Genomic DNA, 23,312 nt, shown 5'->3' on the forward strand with positions numbered 1-23,312 from the left:
TTGGTTTAAATGGAAAGCCTCTTGGGCAGGTCTGTACAAGATCTGTATTTGGACCTGTGTGCAAGGACTTATACAAAGTTGTATGGCTGTAGGAGTCATCAGGGCCTAGCTGTGGGAAAAAGAGGACAGGGGTCCACAGATGAAGCAATCGCTACAGATATTCTTTTTCTATTACTTCCTAAAGGCTTATTCTCTGCACCCCCTATCCCAGAACTCCATGTGGAGTGTATCCTTGCTTCCTTAGCAGAACCAGCCTTCGGCCGTGGAAATAGCAGGACCAGGCCACTCAGGGATTATCTTCTCCCAACCCCAAAGGGGTATATTGATAGAAAAATAAGAGTTGTCTAGATCTTGTACACTCAGCAGCTAGACTCCTGTTTCAGTGTTATAGGACTAAATGGGATGAATCAAGGTTGAACCGAAGATGGGGTCCACAGGTGCAGGTTGTGTGAGATGACAACCTTAGTGAACAGGTTAATTATTTGGGAGGTAGGCCTGGCACAGCTGAAAGCATTTGGGCAAGATTCCACATCCTGCCTTCAGGGCAGAACTGGGTGTGGCATTTCAAGGGTTTACTACAAGTGAGCAGTTTCTAGAGCAGCAGGAGACAGATTCATCATCACCTGGGAGAAATGGAGAATCCTGGGCCTCATCCCAGACCTGCTGAGTCAGAATCTTTATTTTAACAAAAGCATCACCTGGTCTCTTCTCACACGTAAACAAGGAATGCTTGTTTTACCACTAGAGAAAGGTGGTCTGCTTGTTTTCTGCCCTGGTTTGTAATACCTTTCTCCACGTGGGTAGGTGTGCGTGTGGCCCTCCACACTGAGTCAGGCACCAGTGGCTGCTTTTGGCTCTGAATTCAGCAGACATCAAGATCATCAAGATCTGAATGGTTCTCTGGGAAACTCCCCACCTACAATGCTACTGTAGGGAAATTAAGTTTACTAATTGACTTCTTGAAATGTATGCTCCCTAATTTGGTGTCCGATACAAGGCCTTAACGTGAGAGGGCTGAGAGGCAGCACTGGGTCTTCAGATTCCTGATTCAGTGACCAGTGTTTCCCTGTCTGTTCTCTTCTTATGGAGGGATGTGGGGTATTAATATTGTAGGTTCTAGTCAATAAAATTTGCCTGGGTTTCCTCTACCTCTTTGCTTCTTTGAAGTATTCTTATTTCTTCTCTCCTTAATGTCACGGCCAAGGCCTTGGTCCTTTTTGTCTTTTACTCTCTACAATAGTGGCTCTGAAGTCTGACTTTGTATTTCAGCTGCCCAAGGGTCATGGTAGTTTTTAAGCTCCCCCGGATGATTTTAAATCTTTGCCTGGGCTAAGTACCTCTGCTGGGTTCTCTTTCCCTAAGTGAGCTCATCCATTCCCTTCCTTGTCAGTACCTTACATTTGCTAATAACTTTCAAATTTGTGTCTATTACCATGACCTCTCTCCAGAGCTCTAGAGTTATACATTTAACTGTTACTTGACAGCTTTGTATGTTTTATGTTAATATGTCCCAGAATGAACTCCTCAATACATAGACTTGTTTTTTCTCTAGGCATCCTCAACTTAATAAATGTTAGCTGCATCCACCAAATTACTCGGACCAGACACCTGGGAGTCATTTCTAAAATCTTCTCATCTCAGGACAACCACATACAGTCAGCCACCGTATTCATCGATTCTAACTCCAAATACTATGTTCCTAGTCTTTTACAGTCACCCTAATGAAAGCCAACATCATCTCTCACCTGAATCACTATAGTTGCTTCCTGGCTAGTCTCTTTGCATCTAATTGAGATCCTGTCAGTCCATGCTACATAAAGATGCCAAAGTGATCTTAAAAATGTGGCTGGGGACCACATGATTCTCCTGCCTGAACTCTTCTCATTCACTGGAGAGATAGAAGAAGTGCAGAGTAAAACTGTTCGTATCTCTATGACTGAATCTACCTTTCTATCCATGTCTGAACACACTCATAAATTTTACTTGTTGGAATGGGATCATTATCCCTGCTCCTATCTAAAGCAATTCACTCTCCTCTTACATAAATTTAATTTTCATCATAGGACTTACAGTTATCTTATGGTTATGATTACTTGTTTTTGTGTTGTTTTGTTTTGTTTTTATCATCTGTTTTGCCACTAGAATGTAAGCTAATGGAACCATCACTTTTCTCCTTGATTACCTATGTACTCTTGATATCCACAGTGCCTATAGAGTAGTACCTGACATTTCATGGGTGCTAAATACTTGCTGAATGAATGAATATGAGTTGTCAGTAAAAATGTACTGATAGGTTGTTTACTGGCAATAAATTGCTATTTATCAAGGATTACTTACTACTTATCAAAACAAATATGCATTAATCCTTGGCATTAACTAGATGTCCTCAACATATGAAAATTAGCTATTTATAACACCACATGGAAAAATGGATTAATTGGTGCTTCTGTATTACTAATATATTTTTAATAAGCAACATGATAACTATAAGCATAGCTAAGAATGATATAATATTTGAATAATTGAAATCATGCATTATTTCATTGTATACGATCTTTCTCTGTTGGAATATTGACATAGTGAACCATGGCAGTTATAACAGTGTCAAGGAAACAAAGTCCATTGTAGGGCCATTATACTAATAACATATGACAAACTGTGGTACTGTGGAATGGTAATTGATACATAATGGATAATAAATGATTGGAATTCTGAATAGTAATGGTTGCCAGCAATTTTCTAGTAATAATAACCTCCTTCTTTTAAAATAAATGTCACTTTAATGTCAAAAACTACCAGCAGCATGAAGGGTCCACGTTGCTTTTTGAGGGTGACTCACTTCGTTTGGCTTAAGCCTCTCCATCCAGAAACCCAAGTTAATCTCTCTGCTTCCCAGCCTATGAGGCATGTTCCTCTGGAAGCCTGGGCCCACAGTGTCCACAATGAATTAGCATGGCCTGTCTTAATAATAAACAACCCCCAAATTCCAAATTGAAAAATGCTGTAATATACAAAATGTTGTTACATCGTCTCATTTGCTGTACTCCACTCTGATTATTTTTCTCAGTTGCATCAAGATTTCTAATGACCAAACAATTTTACACCATGGTACTTTCTACTGCCTTCAGGAAACTTGCAGCCTTGACCTCTGCAGCATGCCCCCTGGCACCTGTTCTCCACTCCTTGCTGTATTTGAGGTTCCATCAATGGCTTCTGAGGCAGCTTCCTCCTGCCAGGGAGGTTATCATTCACTCTGCTGGCATTCCTGCCTGGTGCCTTGCTGCCACACAGGCTGAAGCTCTTTAGTTGTGTGAGGCTCAAGCATTGCAGTGAGAGTCCAGACACATGTTTTATTCTCATCATTAGTTTTACCTATCACTGCCTGTGAGCCAGTTTTCTGATAGAACAGTGATTCCCTTCTGTTGGAGCTCATTTTAATGTTTCCATTTCATATGCCTCTAAAAACTACATTTATTCAAGAATAAGGTTGTAGAGGTTCCCCTGTGACCCCAAGTGTCTACCCCTCATCCTTCAGATTCCTTGTTCTGCTTAGGACTGTGGAGAGTATGTCTAAAACCTTCCCCCAATCCTGCCATTCCTCCCATTCCTCCCATCTCAAGGCGAGAGGACTTAGTGTCCCTTTTTCAAGACCTAATTGCTCATTTGTCCAGGTGGTAAATTATATTCTTATTTACTACCAATAATCCCTGAATAATAATGAAATATTCTAGGGTAGGGCTGTCCAGTATAATTTTCTACAGTCATAGAAATATTCTCTTTCTGCTCTCTTCGTTGTGGTATCCAGTCGCTATATGTAGACTGTGAAACACTTGAAATGTGGATGTGGCTGAGGAACTGAATTTTTAATTTTAATTAAGTTTAATTAATTTAAATGAAATAGCCACAAAAGGGCAGTGACTGTCATATTGGACAGTGTAGCTCTAGGGCATTCAGTGGCAAGTAGCCCACCTGAAGAAGCCTCCTGCAGGGCAAAAGTACTGATTAGCTGCCCCTAGGAAGCTGTTCCTTTATTAGATTAGGGAGCATCCGAACTTTATCCTTGTGTCTTCTCTGTTAACTTGTGTCTGAAAGTCAAGTTTCTGTTCTCTTTAACATTACCAGTAAATATCACAAGCTTAGATGATCGAACATATTTTTCCTGTCTTGGAAACCAAAAATGAATTCAGATGAGAGGAAAGAAACTGGTTAATCACTAGGCAAAATCAATAATTGCTCAGTGATTAATTTTCAAGCTTCAAAATTGTCTAAATATTTAAATTGACCTTTTTGTTTCTACTATAAAATATTTTCAGGACGATAAACATCATAAGTAGATGAATATGTCTACAGCTTGGTAATTTAATAATTATTCTCCAGTACTACACATGACTAGCACAGCAGCATTGTCAATATTTAAATTCCGTGTCAGTTCAACAGTGGGTATCCTGTCCTTTTTGAAAGGGCTGAGAGACATTCATCTAATACTTCTTATAACACGCGGTCATTTCTTTTCAGTTTTGACTGATTTGTGAAATTTTAGAATTTAGGCTTTTTTTGGGTGGTGTGGCATTGAATTTGCTGTACTGAAAGCAAGTGGGCTGCAAGGGAGAAACAGACTAAAGAAAACATAAGGAAAAAAAAAACACAATGGAAACTAATGTTTTTAGACTCGCGGTTATTCATTTCTTTAGAAATATTTATTATACAACCAGTGGTCAGAGTATGACATAAGAAGCAGAAATAAGGCAAAAGACTGTTAGAGTTGAAATCTCAAAGGAGATTAGAATAAATGTAGTATATTGAGAGTAGTACAGAATTTCTGGGTTTTGAAATAGTGTTTTATTTTTCTCTGATAAATATCAGAAACCTCATTATAAACAGGGAACAAATTAGATTAGCAGATGGGGAAATGCAAAAGATAATATAACAAAAGTAACTGCTTTATTAGTGTTGGGTATGAGTGGTTGCAGCTCTGAGGTAAGCTTTGGTGCAGGGATTATGTTCAAGTCGTGTTCCTCGCATTTTCATTGTGAAGATGAGTCTACTATGAATATTGTGATTTTTCATCAGCAATAAAATAGCTGCAGGGACAGATTGAAAAAGATGAAAGTAGTATTTAGATTAGCTTGGAAGATCGCAGTGGCATCAAGGAAGAGAGAGGGATCAAAGAAACAGCTTGAATTAAGTAAGGCATTGGAAATAAGTGAGTAGTCCTGTACTTGGTAATATAGGCTCCTGCCAGACCCAGATTTCTGTAGACACACATTCATTTGCTGTGACTGCCGCCCTCCAGAGTATTGGAAGGATGGCAGAACTGTGATGCTGTTGAGCATGCTTCAGGAGCAGTTCCACACCTCTGCAACCACAGGCAGAAAGATTCAGCCCCGTTCCAAATCTCCACCAGAGGGAATGCTGGGCCACTCAGGGGACCCTAAACCCTGGCCACAGTGATGGATCTAGGGGTTGGCTCTTGACCCTATCAAAACCCTCCCCATGATCAAGCAGTCAGGAAGACTGTTTCCTTGGAGGTCACTCGGATGATGTGAAGATGGAACTGCTAGTGGCTTTGTCACATCTAAATGGAGAAAGTTCATTTTTAGGAGGAAAGGTTAATACCCACACTGGGAAGGAGAGGTGAGACATAAATTCAGAGAAAGGTCTGGAGAGAGACAGAGAAAGATAGGAAGGAAAGGGGAGTGAGGGAGCAGGAGGAAGACTGGCAATGTTGTTTGAGACCCTGGATTTAGTGATGCTTGTTGCCAGGACTACACACATCCTCTCATTTCCGAGAGCCAATAAATTATGCCCCCTTTTTAATTTTACCTATGCTAGGTTAGCCCTGGATTTATTTCACTTACAACAGAAGAACCTTAATAAATATTCCTTAAGAAATCTCTTAAAAATCAAAAGTTCCACTCAAAGGCAAGGCCAAGGAAAGCCTAGAGTTATCGATAAAGCTAGAAAATTAGGCCTAAAAGTAGCTGTTGAGAGTTACCTCTGGTGCAGAAAGTCCTGGTGTTTCCACCATTCACGATGGTATTAATAAGGCTTCTTTCTTTGTCCCACGTGCCTGACACTGGCCATTCTTAGGTGTCCTTTGCCTGCGCAGCTTGTCATCTGCTGACTGTCCATGTCTAGCAAAACCTTATGTTGTCTGCTCTGGGTTGATTTGAAGAGTTCTTTAAAGTAACATTTTATTTTTCTAGCACAGGAAAAACAGGCTTTACAGAATAGCTAATAAGGCTAATCCGATAAGCAATAAGCATCTTCAGAAATTAAACTGAGCAGGAGCAGAGAGTACGTAGAATTTTAAGAACATTTTCCCCTCAGCAACAAAGTATTTTACCCCTAAAATAATGTTTTCATAATAAAAATCAATTTCTGCCATTTTTAACTGCAAAAATATTGGTGAGGATTTCTGAGTTTGCTGTTTACATACATTTGTATTTATGTTCCTCAATCTAAGACTTGTAAGAGATTGATTCATCCCAATGTGTATGCCCCAGATAGAATTGAGTCACATGACACATGGCAACTGCTCTCAGCCACAGGTAACTCTAACACCAAACAGAAAACCCTGACAAATCAGTTAGCTCTTAGCTTTACCACGTAATTATAAAAGTAACTGATCCAGTGCCTAGTAAGGGAAGAAATACTAGACACCCCATATTTGGAGTGCACAGGCACTGCAGGACTTCCACACAGCCAGGTGACAGGGAATTCTAAGTCCAAGGGAGAACCTGCCTTGGACCACCCACTGCTGAGGGCCCAAGTCTCCCAGTGCAAATCAGGTGGGTTTGCTCTCAGTACCAGAATAGACAGTGATGGTTGATCAGCTTAAACCTCAGATGGTGGTCTCCCGATGAATTGTATTGCTCTCACCCTACTGTCACTGTCACTTTCAAATATATCTTTTTTTTTCCATTGGCACATGCATATCATCATCCACGATCCCTAGTGATGCCTACTCTGCATTAGGCACTTTCATACATTACAAGGATTAGGAAAACTTAACATTTAGGCAAATTTGGCACCTCCATTATAGGTGAGAATGTCGAAGGTCAGGCTGTATAGGTATCATGCCCAGGGTCACTTGGCTAACAAGAGGTGGAACTTGGCTTCTACATGGATCTGTTTTGAAAGGACCCAGCGCTTCTGCTGGCCTATGCTGCAAGGAGCAGCTTCTCCGCTGCAGCAGTGAGGGGTCTCCCCTGACCTGCCCGCACAGGAAGGGCTCTTTAGTGCAGGATAGAGCTCAGGGTTCCTCTGTAGCTCTCTTAACCACCTGTGTCTGCTGCATCATCATTGCAGATTCTTGCCTTCACCCCAGATGGGAGGCGGCCCTTCAGGCCTGTTTCCCTTACTGGCCTCAGGCCTCTGTGTGCCTCAGGGATTCCAAGTTGAAGGCCACCGCGCAAGGTGGAGAGAGAGACTTTTCTGTTAGATGTCCTGGTTTTGCTGCAATAGTAGTGAACTATGCCATTGTTTGGATATAAATCAGATCACTGCATTTACTTTCGGCTTCCTTGTCTTTCAGTTCACTTTACTTTCTTATCAAAACCACAACCATAATCTAACTCTCTGCCCTCTGTGTACTTGCCTCATGAAGCTAAACATAGCTGGAAAAAATACACTCAATCTTCCTACTGGATTTCCTGTACAACCACAAATGCACGTGTTATGTGAACCTTAATGCTGACTGTGTATCATGTTTCCCTAATCTATTGATTATTCCATTCTCCCAGATAACTGTTTTACATCTTTTTCTGTCTTCTAAAATTTCCCACTCTTCTTTCCTCATCCTTGTTCTCAACTCATGATGTTTATTACTCTGTATGTATCACACCAAGACAATCCGAAGCAATCAGAATAGAATTTCTGCCTGTTCCCAGCACCACATGTTTCCATCCACCTGTCCCCTGTCTACCCCGCCTGCCTTCCTGTTGTTACAGATGAACACTCCATGTTTCCATTAAAGACAGCCCCTTCCCTTGTGTCCAGTCTTACCCACTCCTGCTTCCTCAACCACATGTCAGCAACTTACTCCTCTTTCCTTTTTCGTCTGCTTTTCTCTTTCAACAAGATAATTTCCATCAAAAAAAAAAATATGGTAGCATTTTTATTATCTTCAAAACATAATTTCCTGACTCTTTTTCTCCATTCATTTTTCTGTTTCCGTTGAAAGGAAACCTCTTTGAAAGAGTCATCTATAGTTCTGTTAATACTTTTTTCATCTGACTTCCAGGATACTGCATTCTCTTTGTTTAATTTATTTATTGACAGTGTCGCTCAGATTCCTTTTGAATCCTCCTTATCTCCCCAAGCTCTAATATTGGTGTACCCCAGGACTTGTTATTGGGCCTCTTATGTTTTTCTACTATATTTTCTTCATTTTTAATTTCATCAAATTTTATGGGCTTTAAATGTCACCTATATGCTGATGAACTCTAAACTCCCATATCAAACTACCTGCTTGACATGTCCATGTGATATCTGCTAGAGAGCTCATACTTGACGTGTCCTAGATTTGAAACCTGATCTTTTCTAAACTTTTCTCACTCACTGTCTTCTCCATCTCAGGTAATGGTAATTCTTTCCTCCCATTACTCAAGTCAAAAACACATATTACCTTTGACTCCTCTATTTCCATCTTAACTGATATTTAAATCTGACAGCAAATTGTTTGACTCTACCTTTGAAACATACATATAATCAGGCTTATTTTTACTCTGCTGATACCACTCTAATCCAGACCATCGTCATCTCTCACTGTGTTTATTACCAACTTGCAACCTAGCTGCCTCCCATCTGATCCCTCATAGTCTCAAAGTAACAGCCAGACTGATTCTTTTAAAACAGATCAGATATGTTACTCTTCTGTATAAAACCCTCTAGTGACTCTCTGTTTCTCCCAAGAGTTAAAAACAAAGCCCACTAGGCCCTACCTAATAAGACAGCAATGTTACCGCTCTGACTTTTACCCTTACTACTTTCTACTTTGCTCACCCTTCTTCAGCTAAACTATATTTCTAGCTATTCCTAAATTTGTTGGGCTGCTGCCTCAAGATGTCTGCTCCGGCTATTCCTTTGTCTATAACATTTCCCCCCATATACCCAAACCTCTAATGCCCTCAATTCTTTTAAGCCTCCCTGTGCCACTTTATTGAAAAATTGCAGCAACTCTTGTTGGCACACTCCTAATCTCTGAACTCTGCTATATCTTTTTCAGCTTTTTTTTTAAACCACCTTTTAATTTACTAAAATTTTCACTTATTTGAGAGTATCTGATTATCCCTACTAGAATGTAAGCTTCAAAAAGCTTTTTTTCCCACTTTTGTTTGCTGATATATTCCTAATATCTAAAATAGTTCTAGAAGTGTAGCAAGTGCATAGTTAGGATTGATGTATTGAATGAATAAATTAGTGATTGTTTAGAGCTCTGTAAATTCTGAATCTGTTTCATTATCAGACTAGCAAGTATGTTACAATGTAGTAAATATTTGTGGACCCATTCCTTTTTTTTTAATAAAGGATAATTTATAGAGTTAAGTATATACATCTTAAGTATTGAGCTTAATACATTTTTACATATATATCTATTTCTGTTATTACCATCCAGGTCAAAATGCAAAGCATTGTCATCACTCAACAAATTTCTCTTAAGCCCTCCTCAGTCAGTACCACACCCCCAACCATACCTCTCTAGAGGTAACCATTATTCTGACTTCTATTTTACCATAGATTAAATTTTCCTATTCTTACATTCTTATGATTGCAATTATACACTGTGTACTCTTTTGTCAGAATTCTTTGATTCAACATTTTTATTTTCAACCCATGTATCTTTATAGAATTAAGCAGATATAAAACATAAAAAACAGTATAGTTGAGTCTTGCTTTCTGTTTAGTCTGGTAATCGCTAGGTATTTCATTTTCATTTTGACTCGATGTGCCTACATGGGTTGTTCTTTGTATTTTTCATGTTCAGAATTAACTTAGTTTTTTTGGTATGTGGGTTGATGGTCATCATAAATTTTGGAAATTTCTCAGCCATTTTTTCTTCAAACACTGTGCTCATTGTCTGTCTCTTGGTCCTTCTGCATTAGACTGTCTGAAAGTGTACCAAATCTCTCATGCTCTGTTCTATTTGTATTCATTCTTTCTGTACTTGAATTTAGGTAATTTCTATTGATCTGTCTTTCATGTTTCTTGTTATTTCCACTGCTGTTTCCAGTCTGCTGTTAAGCTCCATCAACAAATTCTTAAATTAAAATTATTTTTTAAATTTTATTTTATTATTTGTTTCAAGTACACAGTACATCGGTTATACATTTATATAGTTCATAAATGATCCCCCTGATTGCTCCACCTCTCCTCTAGCTCTGCACCTTGCTGTTACTTCCACATGACCAAGGGCAAATGGGGCATAGGTTAAGTTCTGGGCAGCTACCATTTTCCAGAGGATCGTAAGCAGTTGGCCTCTCAGCTCAGAGTGTTTGGTGGTTGAGGTCAAATTCTACGAATTCTTTATTTTAGTTATGACGTTTTAAATTCTAGAATATCCATTTTTCAGAGAGTACATTTTTCTGTTTAATTTCTTCATTTTTCTATCCATTTGGTTTATCTTTTTTAAAATTTCCTTTAATATATTTAAAATGATTACTTTCATATTCTTGACTATTAATTTTAATATCCAGTTCATCTGTTGGCTTGCCTCTATTGGCTGTATTTTCTTTTGATTCTGAGTTATATTATCCTGTTTCTTTACATCTTGTAATTTTTAATATATGCCAGATGTTGTGTGTAAAAGAACCATAGAGACTAAAATATATATTAGTTTCCCCCTGGGAGGCCATGCCTTTTCTTCTATTAGGCAGCTAATGTGAGTGACTGTAGTAGTTTGAATGATGGCCCTCCAAATCCACCTCCCAACCTCCAAAACCTGTGACTGTGACCTTATTTTGGGGAAAAGGTATTTGCATTTGTAATTAAGTTAAAGATCCTGAGACGAGATCATTCTGGATTGTCCAGGTGGGCCCTAAATCCAATAACATGTGTCCTTATAAGAAAGAGAAGACGCAGAGGAGACTGAAGTGATGCAACCCCGAGCCAACGACTACTTGGCACCATGGGATGCTAGAAGAGGTGAGGGTTGACTTTCTCCTAGAGCTTTTAGAGGTAGTACAGCCTTGTCAGTGCTTTGATTCCAGACTCCTGGCCTCCAGAGCTGTAAGAGAATACATTTCTATTGTTTTAAGTTTGTTAAATGCGTTATGGCAACCTTAGGAAACTAATACAGGGAATGATCACTTTGGTCTGTTTAGGAGTCGAGTTGGGTCTGGGATAGGTGCAGGTTTGGTTTTAGTTCATTTCTCGTTTCAAATGTTGAGAAAAAGAACTTTATTCTGTGCAGTATGGTCCCTGTCTCTAGTGATTAGGACCAGCAGATTGCAGATCTCTTTGCTTCCCAGCCTTTCCCCACAGCCTCTTGTGCCACTAGGCGCATGGCAGCACTCACGTGGGAGAGAAGTGACTTTGAGTTTGGGGTTCCTCAAGATCCCAGTCCATCTAGCTGGCCTATAATGGCTTCTGACAACTCCACTGACTGTTTTTCCTTCCAGCAGAATCCTGTTACCCATGTCAGGTTTGATCCTCTGCTTCTCCGTGAAGCTTCTGATGATCTTTGCTCACTTAGGAAGGGGCCCCACCTTGGCTGACATTCATATCACTTGGACTTCTTTGCATCCACAATTAATTTAAAAATAGATTTTATAGTTTCGTAATATTTAGTTTCTCGTAGTACTCCTAATTGATCTTTCCTGATGTTCAGCATCTTAACCAGAAGTAGAACTTCCTAATGTACCTATTGCAGTTTTAAATGATCAATTAATGTATAATTAAACTTTTAATGTTATTATGTTAAATAAATATGACACATATAAATATATATGTAATAATATTAAAATATACTTGCATATAATTACACATGTAATCTAAAATGTAATTAGTTAATTATTAATACCTTTGTCTATGATCTTTGTGCAGGTTAGTGGGACTGGTTTATGATTTGTGTGAGGGCCAGTACTTGCTGATTTCAGATTCTAGGCCCAAGCTTTCATAGTAGAAAAATGGGAGAAAGGTAGGGAATAAATCGATAGGCATAAATATTCAGGAACATGTGTACCAAAATATTTGAAATGGTTTCTGGCTAAAAAATAATGATTTATTTTTGGCATTTATCTAAAATAAAGTAGAAAACTAACCCTAGATGATTAGATCTTTGTATGATGCTTTTAATTTACAATATGTTTAGCTATCATGGCATGCCAAGGTTTAGAGGGCAAAAGCCAGATTGTAAATAGTTGGGGTTTTTTGTTTGTTTGTTTTGTTTTTTATACCAAGAACCCTATAGACAACAAATATAGTTTTAACAGAAGAAATTTAGACTTCTGGTGTTGAATTATGAAAAAAAAATATAATAAAACATGAGCAGACATGTTAATTACAAACATTCATTCTGCTCTGTTGCTTGAAAGTTATTCACTGGCTTGAACATTATTTATTTTCTACGGAAATTTAATCCATTTTCAGAATGGGTTGTGCTGGTTGAGATAATTACTCAGTTATACACTAAAAGAGAAGGCTCCTGCAGTCAACTGGATAAATTACCTTTTTCAGAGGGTATGGTACATGTAAACATAAGCAATTTATATAAAATTTTAAATTCATAACATTTTGAGTTCTATTTCCTGTCCATTAGAAGCAACGTACTATATTTATTTTAATGACCCAGTGTACTTCAAAGGATACAAATATAATCAGTATGTAAATGAAACGTACTAAACATAGGTATTATTGTTGAAATAGAGCCAAGATCTTCATCTGTTATGATTTGACTTTTTGGATGAAAACCTTTGAATTGAGTAATGTTGGAGTGAAATACTGAGATATTTTTTTAATAAAGAGACTAAACAAATCCATTTGCTAAAAAGCATCCAGGTCTGACAAGCATTTGCCCTGAGTATGAATACCCTTGTCATTGGTAACCAGAAAGTGCCAGGCCTCGAGGGGGTATTTGGTGAGTTCTACCAAACATTTAAGGAAGGAATTATACCGCTTCTCTACAGTCTCCTTCAGAGGACAGGAGAGGGACTACTTCCTGATTCTTTCTGTGAGGCCAGCATTAACCCTAATAACAAAACCACACAAAGACATTACAGGAAAAGAAAACTGCAGACCAATAGCTGTTGAGAACATAGATGCAGAAATCCTCAACAAAATATTAGCACATCAAAATCAACAATGTATAAAAAAATTACACACCATGACCAAGTAGGATTTATCCCAGGTATGCAGCATTGGGTCAACAATCTCAAGTCAATTAATGTAACCCATCACATTGAAAGGCTGAAAAAAGGAAAAACACGTGATTGTATCAATAGATACAGAAAAAACTCTCAGACATTTATATGACTAATTTAGAAGTTGCTATTAATAAAATTGACATACTAATAGGTAAATTATAAGAATGGATAGGAAAAATATATAACCTCATGCCTTCAAAAATTTTAGAAATAGTGCTTTATTATGTGTTCAGTTCGAAAGTATACCAATATGTGTGTTTATATATGCATTTCCATTTTGCTGATACCACCTATGTAGTTAAATATTATATAGTGACATAAATTGTTATTCGTGCAATACATCGTATGACCCATTGTGTTATTCATTGTTCCTGTATAAATGTCTGCGCAATAAATGTCTAAGTGGAAATTTTGGAACTTTAGACTAACTGGCGTGGTTTTTACATATTATATTTGGAATTGTAGACTGTTTCCCTTTTGCCATTGGTTTTCTGGGTATGACTTATTTATAGCAATCACCTTTAGACTTCCAAGATTAATAATATAGCATGGGTTATCTTGGGATAATCCTGGATTATGCCTGTTTCAATTGTGTAATCATTAATAGTACTCTCATTCTCAAAAATGTCTCATTTGGACAATAAATTAATTGGTCACTCGAGGTACAGTCAGCTTTTCTTCTCTTTCTTGTTTAGAAATCCTATCTTCTATTACTGTAAGTGGCTCAAGTCCTTTTTGAATTGGTGGTTTACCAATAATGATTATAAATGATGTATGATTTAATAAAAAAAACCTTGATGATTTTATATAGGGTCCAAAATGGAAGTTCAGAATGTCAGAACAAATGGAGAGCGCGTGTTGAAACAATGTCCGTTGCCTGGGCTGGTGTCCTGAATGGAAGAGAAAGGGCAGCAGCCAGGCGAGTAACCGGAAAGGAAATGACCTTTCTGTTTGCAGTGAACATGTGGTGTATGCCGCTTCCATGCTAATACTCTGTCTATCTTAGGGCAGAACTTATGAAGATATTTATGTTAGTTATGTTGTAAACTGATTTTGGGATTGTTTGTCCTCACACTGCTTATGAAAAAGGTTTTTCTTCCTGAGACATTACCCACAGACATGTGGCCATGGAGCCCTGAATGTGACTGTTATGCCTAATGCTGATGAAATATTTAAGGATTTCTTAACAAGAATTAAAGGATTCTGTTAGAAAGGTGGCATTTATATTTGTTGTGCGATCTCACGGGGAAAACATATCTTATGGGAAAAACTAATTGTATTTGTTATACCAATAACCATAGACATAGAGAATTGGAACCTTACATAAACGTTTATCACAAATGGAAACATTTAGAGTTGAATGTCTTCTGCCTTGGAGCTTCAACCAAGTTTCTCTTGGGCTTCTTGTCTTACGAAATTAAAAAAGAGCTATGTCCTTTTTAAAAAGTTAGGTTATTCTTGATTGCTTTTGATAGAACTGTGAATTTGATGGCAGGTCCAGTTGGTTAACAACCTTGTTGCCATGGCAGTACCCTAAAGAAGCACTTCAAAGTTTTATTCAAAAATCGCCTTCAGCAGCATAATCTTAGTTTGTGTCATTTAAAAATGCAATTTCCAGGCATCATTTCTGACCCCTTCCCCAATGAATTAGAGTCCTGCTGGGGAGCAAAGAGTAGTTGCTATTTTGCTTACTAACTTTTGAAAAACACTGTCCAAGAAATGTGATGAATTTGGGCAGTGACCTTGAAAAATGAAAATTTTAGAACAGCTATAGTGAAAACTATTAAATTTCCAATTTAATGATTAAAATATATTTTTCTATAATAGTTATTACAGTAGTGGACTAGTAGGAAGATAGAAACAATTGCTTTTGTTGAAAGAGTAGATGAGTTCATGGAGAGATTAGCAGGGCAAGAGAATTGAGATAATTTACCAAGAGTGGGGCGTGCAAGCAGTGGGAAAGAACGTGGGGGCCACAAGCTCCAGAACTACTGAACAGTAGTTCAGGCTCGTGGCCAGGGGGACAGGAGGGTTTTCAAAACACAATGACTTGGAAATGGTAGACTCATTTCTTAATCCCTGTGTATCTCCGTAGCTTCATATGTAAAATGGAGATAATATGTGAGAGTAAAATTCAAAAGTATATACTTTTCTGTTATAATTTCTTACCTTCACATTCCCTCCCACTCTGTTCTTGCCCAGATAGACATGGGAGCAAATTGGCTCAGTGTGGAATTAATGTTTAATATGCAAAAGTATAGGTAATTCTGGACTGCAGCCCTATGTTATTCTGTGTTATTTTCATTATACTCTAAAATTTAAAAATGTTATTTACATTTTTATGTTTTAAAAGTGTAATTTACCTCTGCTGCAACAGATTTGTAGATACAGTAGTCTCAAATGTTATCACGATTTATACTCTTGTATGGTTTTCTCAGTAAACTGTTCTCAGCTTCAGTCCGGTTTTACCATTTACTGGATATATGATCTTGGCAAACCCCTTAAAAAGGTTCCTTTCATTATCTGTGAAAACAACATATTGTGAACATTAAGTGACAATCTATATATTTTACAACTATGCCTGGAATGTGTAAGCACACAATAAAAGTGAGTCCCTCTGCCATACCCAACACTCTTGCTCTTGGGATGGTAGTATGTTGCAAAGGTGTATCCCACAGTAGAACAGGTGTCTGGCTTTGGTACCACTCCTGCATCCCCCCACTCCATTCCATAACAGAGCCCTATGTCATAGGAAGTAAAATTATCTGAGTCTTATTAGCACCAATAGTTATGAGTAAGTGGTATTGGGATAATATATAAAGACTCAGTTCTTCTTCCTCTTCTTCCTAGAATGAAATTTAAGGCTAAGTTTAGTTAACTGAAAATGTATTCAATAAAAACTAGAGGAGTTCAAGTACAGTAGAGCCTTTTTGTAAATAAGTTCACCTCATATATATGCTTATAATATTTCACTGTAAGCCTTTAAAATAGATGAGAGGCCATAACAGTAAAATACACATATCCAATAAGCCTGTTAAAATGGAAATCAAAAAAAAATTAAAACTATTTAGCAGGAGCAAATAAATGTAATAATCACTTAAGCTGATAAAATTGTTGTGATTGAGCCTTCAATTTAGCTCAAGTGTTCCTAGATAAAATAAGGGCTTATTTGCCAGCCGCCCAAAGGAACAGCAAGAAATGATGATTACCATCATGAATCTTATTTAGCCAACGGTTTTTGCAGTCTGACAATGTGTTGGCTGTGGTGTGAAGAATCATGGAGGCAGCAAAGATAACTGGGGCAAAGTGAAAATGCTCAAGGGAAAGTTCCTAGTGTGGGTTTTGGGGAGTAAATGATAAGCAAACCAAGAAGAGTATGTCAGTCCAGATGATTGACAGCTTTGGATTTACATTGGGGAATGTATCCTTAGCTTTTTATATACTGATCTAGTTCTTAAATGTCCAAGTTATTTTACTAATTGTAAATAACTCATGTATATAATGTTAGTACCATCAGGAAGTATCACTTTATTTAAGGATAAGAACTTGAGACAGTGATTGATTCAGTTATCCGTCCTTTATTTTCTAGTTTATTAGAGTCTGAGCAAAAAGCACCTATATGTTCAGCATTACGCAAACTCAAATATGTGAAAAAGTCATAAATATAGGAAATACAGTGCTAGAGATGATTTGGTTTTCAAAGTGATTATTTGCTTTACAAAAAGGGGCCTTTGTAAATATTCTTAAAATGCCAATCCCCTCTATTAACTTGACCATCTGGTTAAAATTCTTAAAACTGGATTTTCACTCCATAAATATGAAAAGCAAAATGTGAAAATATCTTTCATAAAGATGTATATGGGCACAGATTTGGGTTATATATTTAGACAGCCTTTGTATCATTAGATTAAGAGGGGGTACTTTTAATGCCCATGCTTTCATTATAAGTAATTATATACAGCCTTGGAAAGGATAATTTAATATTTTTTAATGAACATAAAGGAAAATATTGATTAGAGTACATAAAAAATTGTATCTGCTTTCAAAAGTTTTGTTAGGATATTACCTTTTTATTTTTTCAGTTTTAGACCTAAATTTCCCAGTCGGATTGCCAGGTCCAGGCACAATAACTGAAACAGAAAGGCCTAACCTCATGAAGCAAAATCTTGCTGGAATGGTTGGCCTGTTTTGTTTGTGTTTAGTGGGTGTTTTGAAATAGAAACAAAAATTACTCTGCAAACTCAAAAGAGGACACTAAAATTAGATAGGTTGAAATATTAAAGCTAGAGAAATTTTTCTATTTCTTCTTCACCTCATTCATTATATACACTTACATAATTTTTTTTCTATTGGTAAGTCCAAAGCAGCCAGCATCATTCTGGAAAAGAGTGCCAATTTTGCCTTTTCAAAACTGGAATATTTAATTACCTAGTACTGACAGTAGTATGCAGTTTGTCTGTGTCTAGAGTGCTTAGATATTACTGTGAATGGAAAGCCTGTCAAGTCTAGAAGCCCAAATCTGGTAGAAATATTCTTTAGAAAGTTATTCCTAAAGTCATTGGTTCTCAAACTTTAGCATATATCATATTCATCTGGAGAACTTTAACACAGAGATTGATAGGCCCTACCCTTTAGAATTTCTGGTTCAGGAGGATTTAGTTGAGACCCAAGAATTTGTTTTTCTAACACATGCCCACGTGATACTGATGGTGCTGGTCTGGGAACCACACTTTGAGAACTACTTGCTTAGAAAGATGGATCTTCAGACTTATTTAGGACTTATTTGGGACTTAGTACACACAATTTTGCTGTTTGTTTGTTTTGGCCCTGTGCTCTGCACAATAAACTTACATTTCAGTTGCTTTGTTATAATGCCAGGCATCTTGCTCTTTTTATCTAAAATATGATTTTTCTAAAAATTTTGAGGTTTCTTTTTTAGATGAAAGGGATAGATTCTTCATTTAATTGATAGTCGGAAACAAAATATGTAAGATAATAAGTAGAGCTATAAAAATGAAATATCATTCTGATGTTTTTGTCTGTAGAAATTTGATTTTTTCAATCAGTATGAATTCTGGAACATGGAATTTGATAAGTTTCAGAAATAAATATTTGCTTTTTGTTTCAGAAATTGGCCTTTATTTTAACTTAATTATTCTCAGATCTGTATGTATATATGTGTAGTGTGTGTGTGTGTTTTGTAAGTAAGTTGCGAAACAGTGATAACCAATAAGATTGCTGGACCTTGGTCGTAATTCCTCCTCAGGTTTCCTGAAAGCTTACACTTTGTTCAACAATAGCTATTAAGACAGCTATTAATTTGTCTACATTAGTAGCACATTTTGTCTGCTCTCTTTGCCTCCATTGTTCCAGTGGCTCCATATTTCCTCATTTTTCAGGATCTTGAAATTTATTGTTTCCTTTTACTCTAATCCATGCAGCCCCTATCAGTATAAGGGTGGTACGGATGTCAAATTGGTTACTTTTATTGATGATGCTGACATAGTTCTTGCAAGGACTACCAGGACAGGGAATATCCTTACAGTGTTTCTTAGTTGGCAAAATTATTGGTCTTATCCCTTCAAATTCCAATCCCTGACAGATTGTTTATTTACCTGTTTCTTTAATTTCTTGGAAAAAATTGGTACAGTAGTCTTTGGTGTCTAGAATAAAAGGCACTTTGATTACACATTTTAAACACCATTTCAGCTGTAATGTGTGATTAATAGAATTTCAGTCTCAATTCCAGAGATCTGAAACTAATCACTAAATACTAATGATTCAACAGGTTCATTTTGATGGCTGGGACCACAAATATGACTATTGGATGGATGCAGATAGCCCTGACATTCACCCAGTTGGATGGTGTGGTGTAACAGGGCATCCACTGGAAAGGCCATATCGTAAGTATTTTGTTTTTGTTGTTGCTTTTTAAATACTTAGCCTGAATTCCTACCTTAATGTTATTTTTATGTCATTGCAAGTATTTGAAAGCTAAATATCAGATAATGGAATTAATTAATCACCTCTACAGCTACGCCGAAAACCAGTTAACTCACAATTAAGCCTCAAAGGGCATGCTTCATATAAATGAGAAGTTATAATCATTAAGAAATTATTTTAATTTTGTTATCTAAAGGAATTTTCATTTTTTACATTTTAGTTGAGAAAATGGAGCCAGGCCTAAACCCATCTAATTTTAGCCATTGCTTTTAGCTGAAGTATGTTTTGGTTTTTTAAACATTTCATCCTAATTTTTTTATATATTAGATTACAAAATATTTTAGGAAAAAAAAAGAAATATTTTAAATTTCCATAGTTAAAAATTTAGTTGTAAAAATTTTATAAAACCTTCTATTTTATTGATATGTTCGTTATTTCTGTCTTCCTAGCTACTTAAAGTTAAGGAGGAAGTTAACCACCCAAAGTTCCAATGAACCTCAAACTAAAATATCTTATTCTTTGTCTGAAGCATTCCTCTGATCAAAATAGGCCGTCATGGTTAATAACTAGTTTTAAACACAATGCAAGCACTCTCCATTCTTGGATTTGTTTTGTTTCCTCACTGCTTCTATTACCCTCCCTTTGGCTTCTTAGGATGATGCTAGTAAGTTATTCTATTAATGAAGATCTCTTACACTGAGCCAGCCCAGTGATGCTTGAACTCTAGATCTAAAAGGACTAAATACATCTTGAAAGAATTCTTTAACTTTTGTAGAAGTGAGAAGAGTCCCCGAATTAACAACTTGAGAAGCATTTTTATGTTTCGTTAGGTTCTTCAAAAACCACAAACTTAGTAAGGTATAGGTCCTTGTGTAACTTACAGTCCCTTAGCAATCCTAGAGTCTGTAGAAAGAATGTACAATAGAGAGACTGGTTGGAGTGAAATGTAAGCATTTGCACTTTGTGGTTTCTTTGATCCCACCTTTTACTCTCCTGATTTCACACCCCGGCATGCTGGGAAATGGTTCTCACTTTATCTTAACCACTCCCCACACACCCACACGCACACATTGGTCTCTCATCCTAGTAACATTCTCAAGTAGGAAAGATTTAAATGGAGGTAGGGATGGGTCAGCATTTCAGGTACAAGAACAACCATTTTCACTCCACTTCGCCCGTTGCCTACTCTTGTCAAGCTGCCTACCTGTCTTCTTGACCTGAATATTTCATAAGTATTCTGGATCAAACCTGAACATCATCCCAAGCCAAAAACTTGCTTTTCTACTATAGTTTCTCCTTGCTTCCAGAGCTCTCACTTCTTATTCGAAATCATTCTGGACTCCACTCCCTCCTTACCCATTCCTCACCCCTCTCTATACAACTAGTCATTAAGTCTTGCCGATTCTTTTTCTTAATTTCTCCAATGCCTGTCCTCCCTCCCAGCTCCATCGCACAGTCTGTACTCTTACTGTACTTATAGATAGTGCGTAGACTATGATCTGCAGTCTGCAAGTGAGCTGCACAGATCCTCCTTGAAGAGTCTAGAATGAGTTTAAAAATTTAAGTTCTAAAAATGGTATAGCCTAGTCATTACACGTGTGAAATGTGGAGTCAGAATGCTTGGATTTGAAAGTCAGTTTCACTGCTTGCTTAACCGTGTGTGTCTATGTGCTCGCGTCCTCATCTGTAAAATGGAGATAATATTAGTACATCTGTCTCATAAATTTATAATGATGAATTGAGGTCACAATATATACAACACTTCAAAAACTGCCTGACCTATATTATGTGCTCAATGTTAGTTGCTATCAGGACAATATATTACATTCTGTAGATTTTCATTTTTATACAAAACTATGTGAATTATTAAGGATTACAAAATTTGAAATTTTGGTAAAATTAATGTGTGACTAGAGTTTTCAAAATATTTTGAAATATTCAATTTTGTTTAAGTTTTATTTCTGTGTGTTGGCAATATTATAAGGTTACTATTTTTTGTACTCACACTCAGGTGATTGAAATCCCTGTAATTTGGGGGGAAGATAACTTGCAATTGGCTGTCTCAAGTTGCTCGTGATATTCTCTTACTGCTGTGCTTGCTTTTTTGTTATAAATTTTTTGGAATTAATTATTATTAATGTGGTTTATTATTGGTTTCTCAGCTAATTTCATGGTTTATAATTATTTGTATATGTATCATTCATCTTACTCATTTTTAAATATCAAGACTTTAAGACATGCTTATAATATAGTTCAATATATAACACCCATGTCCCTATTGTTAAAGCAAAAATTCACAGAAGCACACACACAATTCCACTCCAGAATTTATTCTGTTATTTGTCACTGAATTCTTTTCCCACTGGAAAGTAGAAACAAATGGTTAGTCTAGGTACTAAAACAAAACAAAGTTTGAGTCTACCATTGACTATTGTCACAACTTCATGACTCTTTTCTTGTTTCCTCCCTGTACTAGTTTGTATAAAACCCAAATTTTACCTCATTTTCTTCAAAACCATAATATGCAATAATTTATAATATTCGATCTCTAAGACCTAATAAAAATTCTTGAATAGGTAACTGTGAAAGCCTCGAGTGTGAAAACTTGAACATTCCCATTTAACTAGGAAGAGTGCCAGTTTGTGTGGCCAATTAATGATGGTTTCCGTTAGCTACCATTTCCAGCCACAGATGCTTACTTGCAGGTTGCCCTGTATCCCACTGTCAGATTAAACTTTCCTTTTCTCATTCCATGAGGCCACAATTTGTCTGTTTTATCTAATGTATAGTCCTTCATGGTCGAATACTTAAGATTTAGCACTATTTAGTTTTCATGATCTTTCTTTCATGCTTTGCATTTCATGAATGCCCTTTAAAAGATATAAAAATATCAGAACTAAAAAAACATGACTACCTTGGTCATCTAATTGATTCCTTTCTAGCAGTCTTTTTAGTCATATAATTTGGAAACTAATCCTAGTCTTATTTGTTCTTAAATTTCTTAAATAGAGCTCATTTCCTCCCCTATAATGTTAGTTATCTGCCCACAGATTACTTACTTCACTGAGCAATGCAATGTCTAATATGTCTTGCTTTGAAAATTAACCAAGTTTGAGAAGATGATGGACTTTGGAGTTAGAAAAACTTGGATTTAAATTCCTATTCTGCTCTAACTGACTCTATGCCTTTGGGCAAGCTACTTGACCTCTGGAACTTGCACACTTGTGAGATTAAATATCTTAATGGCTGCTTTCAGTGATCTGGTGCAGTGGCCTTCAGTTAAATAGTAGGGCTGGGGTGAAGAGCACAGGCACATTTGCTTCCCATGACACTATTTCTCATCTTTGATCCAGAAAATTGGGAGTTGACTTTATTTACTGAAACTTGCACAATGAATATGATTTTTTTCCTACGTACTGTTATAATTGAACTATCCTTAAAAGAGTTGTTGATCACTGAGCGAATATTGAATAACATTTGGACAGTTCAAAACATTTAGAATTATTGTTTTAGGCTTAAGATAAGCAGGCCCCATAAGCCCTGTTGTGTTGAGAACTAAAGAACTAATTTTAAAAAAATCTGAACACATTGTTTCAGTTATTTACCCAATTCTGATATTGTCTGGGTTCTTTCCTCATATCAAGCAATTCTCTGACACTAGCCAGATGTCCTATAATTCAGTTCTATTCTGACACTATCTACCCAAAGATAGTATCATATTCCACAGGTGAAGGGCTCAGAGCCACAAGACTGGCTTCACTTCAGATGCCAATCACAAGTTACTCTTTCTTCTGAAAAACTGCCTATAGATCAGAGGTTTCCACAACCCCTTCCTTGGGTTCAATTAATTTGCTAGACCGGCTCGCAGCATTCTGGAAACCAGTTATGAAGAGAAATGTCAGGTAAGGTCCTGAACAAAAGAGCTGCTGTCTTTGTGGAGTTTGGAACCTAGCATGGTGGTACGTGAATATGTTCTGATTCACTAACCCGGAAGCTGTCCAGATC

The 23,312-nt window shown here is 36.9% G+C and overlaps 1 protein-coding gene across 4 annotated transcripts in view; it reads left to right on the forward strand.

The window, feature by feature from the left end:
- The window catches only part of L3MBTL4 (L3MBTL histone methyl-lysine binding protein 4), a 382,886-nt gene that overhangs the window by 194,937 nt on the left and 164,637 nt on the right, over nt 1-23,312 (forward strand). For all 4 annotated transcript variants that reach the window (XM_016120941.2, XM_016120940.2, XM_016120939.2 and 1 more), the window contains one exon: nt 19,153-19,267. In XM_016120941.2, coding sequence (XP_015976427.1) covers nt 19,153-19,267 — 115 coding nt within the window. The remainder of the gene's footprint in view (nt 1-19,152; nt 19,268-23,312) is intronic.

This window comes from Rousettus aegyptiacus, unplaced genomic scaffold (genome assembly GCF_014176215.1).
Source record: "Rousettus aegyptiacus isolate mRouAeg1 unplaced genomic scaffold, mRouAeg1.p scaffold_m13_p_12, whole genome shotgun sequence".
Classification (NCBI taxonomy): Eukaryota; Metazoa; Chordata; class Mammalia; order Chiroptera; family Pteropodidae; genus Rousettus; species Rousettus aegyptiacus.